The sequence below is a fragment of the Macaca thibetana genome, chromosome 4, assembly GCF_024542745.1.
Source record: "Macaca thibetana thibetana isolate TM-01 chromosome 4, ASM2454274v1, whole genome shotgun sequence".
Classification (NCBI taxonomy): Eukaryota; Metazoa; Chordata; class Mammalia; order Primates; family Cercopithecidae; genus Macaca; species Macaca thibetana.
In genome coordinates, this window is record NC_065581.1 from 4,842,141 (window position 1) to 4,851,676 (window position 9,536).

Genomic DNA, 9,536 nt, shown 5'->3' on the forward strand with positions numbered 1-9,536 from the left:
GCCTCCCGAGTAGCTGGGACTACAGGCGCCTGCCACAGCCTCCGGCTACTTTTTTGTATTTTTAGTAGAGACGAGGTTTCACCGTGGTCTCCATCTCCTGACCTTGTGATCCGCCCACCTCGGCCTCCCAAAGTGCTGGGATTACAGGCGTGAGCCACCGCGCCCGGCCTCCATATGCATCTTGTCCCACCCCTCCCTACTCAGCCCTGGCCTTTCAACCTCACTCAGCAGGGTCCCCACCTCCCTCATGCTTCCAGTAGCCATCCCAGCAGCCGGGTCAGATCATCTCCTGGGAACCTACCAGGGGTAAATCGGTATCCCAGGAGTTGGTCCTACATCAGTGAACTCTCCTGTCCTACTTGTGGTTGGGCTCCAGGTCGGGCTCCCTGAGAAACCAGACTCTCGTGTCTTCTTACAGCTCCCATCTGCACCCTTGGCTGGGCTGTGCAGCCCCTTTCAGGGAAGAGGTGAGTTACAGGCCTGATGCCAGCAGAGGGGATGGGGCAGGTTTTGGGGGGCCAGTGTTGCCTTGCTGAGAGATGTTTGCCTTACCTTCTAGCAAGGTGGGCTTGCGTGTTCTGATAGGGATGGGTGGGCCATGTCCGTAGGCTCAGGGGTTCAGAGGAAGCTGGAGTTCGAAGTTGGGGGCATTCACCCAAAAGCACCCATCGCAAGTTCTAGGGTACCTCCCCACCCCTCGCAAGCTGACAGACCTTCCTCCAGTGGCTGATTAATCTGGGTAGAGCTTGACCACTCTTGTTGACAAGTCCAGGGGCTAGGGCCAAGTCTCAGCCCTCTCTGCCTCTTGCTACTGGCTGCCCCTCTGCTTGCATCCATGGTGACAGGCAGTCCCTGTCCCTCAGCTGTAAGAGTGTTAGCACACGGACGGCCCCCTGTGCCGAGAACTGTGGCTTCTCCACCTGGCCTGTTAGGGGTGGTCCTCATTGCCAGATGGGGAGCTGTGCAGTTTCTGAATCCTCCTCACCCTCGGTTTGTCCACTCCCTCCATCGCAAGATGGTTTCTCTGGAAGTTAAGATGGATTTGGGAAGCAGGGTCTGGTAGATTAGGTGTCAGCGTCCCTGGAAGGGCAGAAAGGAAGCAGGATTGGGCAGAGCTGACTGACAGGGAGCTCTGGAACCATGTGGCCTCACGGTGGTTCCGGGTGCCCCACTGCGGTTGGCCGTGGGGTCGGTGGCCCTGGGAAGAGCGGTCCATGGGGGAGGCCCTGAGCTCTCTGTTGCCTGCTGACAGCATTTCCCACAGCAGGCAACTTGCTGGGGTGGGGACGTGGGTGGCTTATCCGAGTCGTTTGCTTTGTCCTTTACACCGTGCTGCACGCACCGGACACCACCGGACTCCCATGGTAAAGAGTCGTGATCAGGAAAATGAGTTCATCATGGTGATGACTGTAAACCACGCTGTGTCCTGCCAGTTACCCTGTCCCAGCAAGAAGGAATCCTCATCCTGCGGAACATCCCGTGAAGCTCATTTTGAGTAATTTATCCAAAGGAGGTTGAGATCTGGGGTTCTGACCCCTCCCAGTGTATGATCTACGTAGATGTGTGGTGTCGGTGCAGATACTAAACCAGCTTGATGTTCAGACACGTTTTGGTCGTGGAGCTGGGGGCTGAACGCTGCTCGGGGGTAGCGGTCTCAGAGCTCACCATGCCCAGAAAGGGCCGTGAGGCTTGAAGTCGTTACAGAACGGATGCCTGCCCTCTGGTCAGCCTGTTTCTCCCCACTCTACAAGCCCTGACAGATCTTTACTTCTCGCTTCCCCTTGAAATGTCCTGGTGCCTCTTGAGCTGCTGTTTTCAACTGGGCCGTTTTCACCCTCGACCTCACCCCGGGGGACACATCTGGGGGGCAGTGTCTGGAGACAACTTGGTTGTCACACATGAGATGGCCATTAGCAGAGGCTGAGGTACTGCTCAGCACCCTCCATGGTACATGGGACAACCCTGCTCAGCACCCTGCATGTGGCACACGGGACAGCCCCCACACCAAACAGCAGGCCAGCCCAGAATGTCCCTAGTGTCCAGGGGCAGAAACCCTGTTCTAACTCAAGGGCGAAGAGCCCACGTTTCACTCAGCGTGAATTCCGCACTTTCTGAGAGAGTATCTGACGAAGCCTGTCCACAGGAAGTGAATAAACGCTGCTCATATGACTTGTGTTGTGACAATCTTGTCGGAAGTGACTATGTAAATGATGCCGTTCCTTTCATGAGCCTTCGGTGCATTTCACCTTTCAGCAGCCTGAGTTAAGACTGGGACGAGTGTGGTTTTCCCCACTTTGCGTGTGCAGAGCTCTGCCAGGAGGACACGCTAAAGGAATCACATTATCAAGATAAAAGGAACATGCAAACCATGGAGGCTGTGCGGCCTCTGCTTTCTCACACTGTCTGCTGCCGGCCCTCAGCTGTAGGCGCGGCTGTGTACATCCGCCGAGGAGTCTCTTCTAGTTCAGCCTTCCTGGTGCCCAGTAGACACTCATGGAATGCACAGAGGATGGCACAGTCCGACGCCCACAGGCTTCCACGTGGACAGCTTGTACCTCTCAGGGGCTTGCTGAGGTGTGAAGCTGGAGAATGCCCAGCAAGTAGCTCGCACCTTGAGAGCCGCCTCTTAGGGACTTCACAGACTGGCCTGAGGGAGCAGGTGGTAAAACCTCTGCCACAGCCGTCCCCATAAGGCTGGAGATTCCTGGATCCCCTGTGCTCATACTGGGCCAGTTTCCTCGCCACCCCTCCTGCTGTAGTCTGGCTGAACTAACAAGACATCTCTATTTAACCTTCGTCCGGCATTTCCCATTTCTCTGGATGGTTACACAATAGCTTTTTTTTAAATAATTGGACAACGTTGACCACATCATGGGGTGATGTAGGTTGTCTACAGGGAGTCCCTGTGCACTCAGCCATCTCAGATCATCGTGCTAGCTGGTCAGGTTCCCACTGACCGCGTCTGTGTGAATCTGTTATTCGGGTAGAAGTTTAAAACTTCTCATTTTAGAACTACTGAAAATAGTGTGTTTATAGAAGAATATGCTCACGCAAATTGAGTAGATTTAATCCTCTAATGCAAATCTTACCAAGGGAGATTGAGTAGATTTAATCCTGTGATACAAATGTTACCGAGGGAGACTGAGTAGATTAAATCCTATGATACAAATCTTACTGAGGGAGATTGAGTAGATTAAATCCTATGATACAAATCTTACTGAGGGAGATTGAGTAGATTAAATCCTATGATACAAATCTTACTGAGGGAGATTGAGTAGATTTAATCCTTGATACAAATGTTACCGAGGGAGATTGAGTAGATTTAATCCTGTGATACAAATCTTACCGAGGGAGATTGAGTAGATTTAATCCTGTGATACAAATCTTACCGAGGGAGATTGAGTAGATTTAATCCTGTGATACAGATGTTACCGGGGGAGATTGAGTAGATTTAATCCTTGATACAGATGTTACCGAGGGAGATTGAGTAGATTTAATCCTGTGATACAGATGTTACCGAGGGAGATTGAGTAGATTTAATCCTGTGATACAAATGTTACCGAGGGAGATTGAGTAGATTTAATCCTGTGATACAGATGTTACCGGGGGAGATTGAGTAGATTTAATCCTGTGATACAGATGTTACGGAGGGAGATTGAGTAGATTAAATCCTATGATACAAATCTTACGGAGGGAGATTGAGTAGATTTAATCCTGTGATACAAATGTTACCGAGGGAGATTGAGTAGATTTAATCCTGTGATACAGATGTTACCGAGGGAGATCTGTTGTTGTTTTCTTGGGTGACTTGTTCAGACCAACTCACTGGCCATGTTTAAGGAGAAAGCATTAGCGACCTAGCGTCGGCCCTGTCATTTTTGCTCTTGAGTAAATTGAGAGATGCCCTTGGTTGTCCTGCACATCCAACCGCCTGGAGTGGAGAACACCAAAGGTAGGGAGCAGATCTCCAGGGATGAGCAGGCGCGGAGCCTGCGGGGCCGGGGAGGCAGACCGGCTGCAGTGAGTGAGTGCTGAGCAGAGAGGAGGGCTGTTCTGGGCTGGCGCCAGGCCCAGGAGAGTCAAGAAAAGAGGATGAAAGGAGACACACAGGGAAGAGAACAGTAGTGGGGCTGTAAATTGACCTTCAGGTAGCAGGAAATAAAGTTGGAAGAACTGACTGGGACAGACAGCCAGGGCCCCGCAGGAAGGGCTGGAGAGGAAACCTGAGGACACCTGCCCCTCGTGATACAGCCAGGCACCAGGCCTGGCGGGGTCACTTGCCTCCGCTGCCCAAGTTAAGGCTCTGCTAAGCTGTTCCTGAGAACATACTTCATGCTTAACTTTAGGCATTTGGCTGTAGTGTCCTCACTCTATGCTGAGAGTGAAAGAAACACAGTCTAGGAAAGGAAAACCCCGACAGCACAGAGCGCTTCCTGTGGCGGCAGCACGCCGGGAGCCCCGCTCCCTTCCCTGCTGCGTCGTCGGGGTCAGCACGCCGGGAGCCCCGCTCCCTTTCTTGCTGCCTTTGGGTCTGTGCCGTTAGAAGAACTGTCAGAACCACGAACAGTGAGGTCAGGTCACATTTCTAAATCCATTGTTTATGGACCGTGTTTTCACTGAGAAGAAGCCGTTCAGTTCAGGGCTTCCTAGAACTTCTCCAGACTCTTCAGAAACTCATGCCTTTGTCCAAGCTGTAGCTCCAATGACAGACTCCAGTTTGGATGATCATTAAGAACCTTGCAAACCCTTGGGAGGAGCCTGTCCCCAGCCCTGTTTCCCAGCCTCTGCCTGCATGGGAGGGGCAGTGAGTCAGCCGCGTGTTTGCTTTGCCACCTCTGCCTGTGTGTTCTCCACGCTGTGGGTTTCACGTGCAGTAGACGGCATCGAGACATTGACAGTAGGTGACTGGGCAGTCTTACACTGTCTAAGCAACTTCAGGGCCTTTTCTCTCTTTGGTGATTTTGCCTCTTTTGGAAATGGAAGCCACCGACCGAAATTGTGTTTTACCAGAGGCCCAGCAGCTCATAGTCAAGGCTTTGTGACCATCAGAGTTGTTAGGAAGATTAACCAGGCAAGATAAACGGCAGACCAAAAACTGTCCCGTCAGACCAGCGTGCAGTCTCTTTATCAGACATGTACGCGCCCCTTCCCGCCTCATCCTGGCACCTGTGAGCCTGTCATGTGAGTGATGTAAAATCCATACATGTTGTGCTGAAACCTTAAAAGTGATCTAGTTAAGTGTCATGTATTAAAAAACAAAGTGATCTAGAATCCAGGACAAGGTAATTTCATATATACACATATATATTTTTTTTAAAGAAAAACTAATGTTAGCTTTCTCCATTGAGCCATGTGAGATAACTATAGCCAGCCCCTCTCAAGCAGATTATGGTAATTTTCTGACACATTCAAGCCTTGGATAGTTCTGTCTTTTCATATCCAAGCGATGCAAGGCAGCCTTCAAGGTACATTGTAGCAGAAACAGTCACTGCCATTAGAGTTATTTTTTTGTGTATATTAAAAACAAGTCACCATTGGCCTCCCAGATAAAGAAAAACGTTTGGTAGGAGTTCTATGCCTGGTTCAAATCCTTAAAATTATAAATTGCCTAACTTTGCATATGCTGATTTTCCCGGGATTGTTTTGTGTGTTAAAAGAGCTCCCACATGGGAAGGGCCGGCATTAGGGGAAGGAAGGCAGATGGAGGAGAGGAAGTTATACCAGTAACTTTTTAAATGAATGGCAAAAAGACCTTTTCTATTTTAGATTTGTTTACTGTAGAGTCCCTGTAATTCTGTAGTAGGTTGTAAGATGACTTTTTTGCGTTCCTTTTTAAGAAAAAAATCAGCCCGATATATTACTTTTCCACCTGCCCAGTGGACAGCACCTTGCACAGGGTCTGTTCCCAGTGCCACTGAAGGATGTGCCGCATTTTCCCCGCGGGGCAGTGTTTGTGAACGTCTCTCTTTGGTGTGGATTTTAAGGGATGGGTCTTCCCCGCCCACCTCCCACCGCAATTCATATTACATCCACTCATCTTCCTTGCAGGCAAACGAGATGCTGCTCAGTGGGCGGAAGCTGACGGCGCAGGAGGCGTGTGGCAAGGGCCTGGTCTCCCAGGTGTTTTGGCCCGGGACGTTCACTCAGGAAGTGATGGTTCGCATTAAGGAGCTTGCCTCGTGCAATCCAGTTGTATGTCTACTTGCTTCTGTTACACATGTAGCTTTTTAAAACATAGAACCTTTTCCCTCAGAGAGCTCACACATTTGCGATTATTCCTAAGTCCTTCACATTTGTCCTCAGCAGAGCACCTTCCCGTGAAGTCCTGCCAGAAGCTACTGCTGCCACCACTGCCCCATGCACACCTTGCCCTCCCTTTGCAAATACCCAGGAGCCACAGAAATGGACTTCAGTCTGAAATGTCAGCAAGTTAGCAAACGTCCTGTGAAAATCACCAACTAACATGGACCTAACCCTAACTCTTTCCTGGTTCTAGAGCCTTTCAGCCACATTATTAGCTTCTCCCCGCTTTCCCTCAGTGGGCCAAAGTTGTTTTTGTTGTTGTTGTTGTTGTTGTTTGTGAGATGGAGTCTTGCTCTGTCGCTCAGGCTTGAGTGCAGTGGTGTAATCTCGGCTCACTGCAGCCTCAACCTCCCGGGTTCAAGTGATGCTCGTGCCTCAGCCTCCCTAGTAGCTGGGACTACAGGCTTGCGCCACCACGCCTGGGTTATTTTATATTTTCATTGGAGACGGGGTCTCACCATGTTGGCTTGGCTGGTCTCGAACTCCTGACCTCAAGTTGATCCACCCACCTCAGCCTCCCAAAGTGCTGGGATTACAGGCATGAGCCACTGTGCCCAGCCTCCTAAACTTTTGTTTCATAAATGTGCTGAATAGGCCAGGCACAGTGGCTCACGCCTGAAATCCCAGCACTTTGGGAGGCCAAAGTGGGCAGATCACTTGAGGTCAGGAGTTGGAGACCAGCCTGGCCAATGTGGCAACACCTCATCTGTACTAAAAATCCAAAAGTTGGCCAGGCTTGGTGTTGCGTGCCTGTAATTACAAATACTCGAGAGGCTGAGGCAGGAGAATCGCTTGAACCCGGGAGGCGGAGGTTGCAGTGAGCGGAGATCACGCCACTGCTCTCCAGCCTGGGCAACAAAGCAAGACCCTGTGTCAAAAAAAAAAAAAATACAAATTGTTTTCTTAAATGTGCTTCTAACAAAATTGCATTTGGCTAATTATAAGATACGAAATGTTTAATATTAACTGACACGATTCCCATCTAAACTGTCCCAGGCAGACAAGCAACCCTAATTATGAAAATTACATTTTGTTTAGAAAAATTCCCTCAACAGGCATCCTCAGAGCTTTCTGGGCATCAGCAGAGCAGACGTCCAGTTCGGGGGTCCACGCCAGTGTGCGGCAGTACGCAGCGCAGGCTGGATCCCAACAGCCCAGCTCTCCTTTGAAATGAGCCATTTTGAAGTTAAGAATGTACCCAGTGCCTAGTGTGAAATGTGCTTTATACATCTATTAGGCCTGACATATTGTGAGAAAACGTCTGGTAACCTTTTGAACAGGTGATTGTTGGAATTGGATGATCGCCTCCATAAATGTGGAGGCACAAGGGACCTGTGTCTGCCAGCACGCACCCTGCTAACTAGCTCTTGTTTTCCGGTGCAGGTGCTTGAGGAATCCAAAGCCCTTGTGCGCTGCAACATGAAGATGGAGCTGGAGCAGGCCAACGAGAGGGAGTGTGAGGCGCTGAAGAAGATCTGGGGCTCGGCCCAGGGGATGGACTCCATGTTAAAGTACTTGCAGAGGAAGATCGATGAGTTCTGAGTGTCGGGCTGCCCACTGGTGACACCGGGATCGGGCTGAGCAGAACTTCACTGGCTCCAGTTGCCCTGATCCATTCTCACAGCCTGAAACAAGCTCACCCGTAGCTTACGCTTGGAAGCAGGACTGGGAACATCCACGCTATTTATTATCAAGGAGTTTTAAAGTACTGTAACCTTAAAAAAATAACTACAAAGCTTCTTTGTCCAAACGTCATTATTTTATACTTGGATACACGCAAGTGTAAAAGTATAAAGATGGGCACTAGACTGCTCTTAGAAGCTCTAATTTTTGTTTTCTTTGGCTAGTACTGTATAAAAAACAGAATTGTGTTTTATTGGTTTTGGATGACAGAAAAGTCTGGAATAATGTTTGTTTTCCTCATTTCTTCCTTCTAGAACGCAGAATCTACAGGGGTATTAGCCAGCCTCACCTGCCCTGCCCCACTTAGAGACACCGTGATCTGAGGCGTTGGCTTTTTCTCTAAGAAGGTACAGATACCTCAGATTCGGGAAACTCTAAATCAAAAGACTCAGCTTCTAGGATAAATATTTCTGATGAAAAATCCACTGAGAAGCTTACCCTCAAACCAGACATATGCTTAGGATTCAGGCTGAGATATCAATTGGTTTCTGCTTCTTTTTTAAATATGTCCAGTTCTTACCCAGTTAACATGAAGAAACCACTGTCTCTAGAAGAAAGCTTGTTTTGCAGTATTAGTGAATCACTGAATAGCTTAAGTATGACTAAGTTATAAGTTAGTCTTTAGTGGGTTTTAAATAGTTTTTCTGACCCTTCTGAAAAATAACTACATAAGTGCTTCTTGTTGCTGGGTGAGAAGTACTACTTTATAGACAGTTTTGGTTTTCTATTTGCAGATATGATTGATGTATTACACCAAAATAAAATATTTTTATGTTTATAAAGTGTAATTTTTAGGTTCACTTAGAATATATTTTATTTAATAAGTTAAAATTCTTTTGGCACACTATTAAACGCAAAAACTCCTTTCAAAACAAAAAAGAACTACCTTATATTCACCATTTAATGTTCTTGGTCTCTGCTTTTATGTCTATACAGTATACTGAGCTCAGTGTGGTGTCCACGAGTGCCCTGTGTGGATAGACACGTGCTCTCCTTCCAGGAGTGGGTACTGACTCCAGACTCCAGATGCCTATTATTAGGCTTCTGAGCTTGCAATCATATTGAATGTATGAAGAGCGAAATAAAATCAAATTCTTATTTTTGTACAGTTTTGAAGTTTATACTTAGAACTGACCACCTCCCCGGCCACGTGGAGAGCTGTACAGTGTGTAAATCTGCCTTTATCTTGGATTGATTAGTACAGTATTTTTGCATCTGTGGGACCTACCTTTTCGTTCCGTAGTTTGAACTATATATAAACTGTACAATCTGTAAAGTTTTTATAGAATAAATATTCAGCTGTGAAAACTGGTTAAATAAAACTAATATTTCTTAACACATCTGAAATGTTTCTCTGATTCTTGTGAGGTTTCTCCTGGGATGTTTTCTCTGTGTATGTATGTGTGAAATATACATATGTGTGTAAAGCATCTGTACAGTTTAATGGAATGAAACCCTGCATGACTATCACCTGGGCAGGACCTGTAATTTGACCAATATCCTGCCTGGTCACCTTCACCCAGGTGACCATTTCCTGAATTTGTGTCCAT

The 9,536-nt window shown here is 48.1% G+C and overlaps 1 protein-coding gene across 3 annotated transcripts in view; it reads left to right on the forward strand.

Annotated features, from left to right (window-relative positions):
* Window positions 1–9,326, forward strand: part of CDYL (chromodomain Y like) — a 174,652-nt gene extending 165,326 nt beyond the window's left edge. For 2 of the 3 annotated variants that reach the window (XM_050789245.1, XM_050789243.1), the window contains exons 6-7: window positions 6,049–6,192; window positions 7,687–9,326. In XM_050789245.1, the coding sequence (XP_050645202.1) occupies window positions 6,049–6,192; window positions 7,687–7,845 (303 nt within the window). In that variant the 3' untranslated portion in view covers window positions 7,846–9,326. The remainder of the gene's footprint in view (window positions 1–6,048; window positions 6,193–7,686) is intronic. The other variant, XM_050789246.1, reaches the window with a different exon arrangement.
* Window positions 9,327–9,536: the final 210 nt, after the last annotated feature.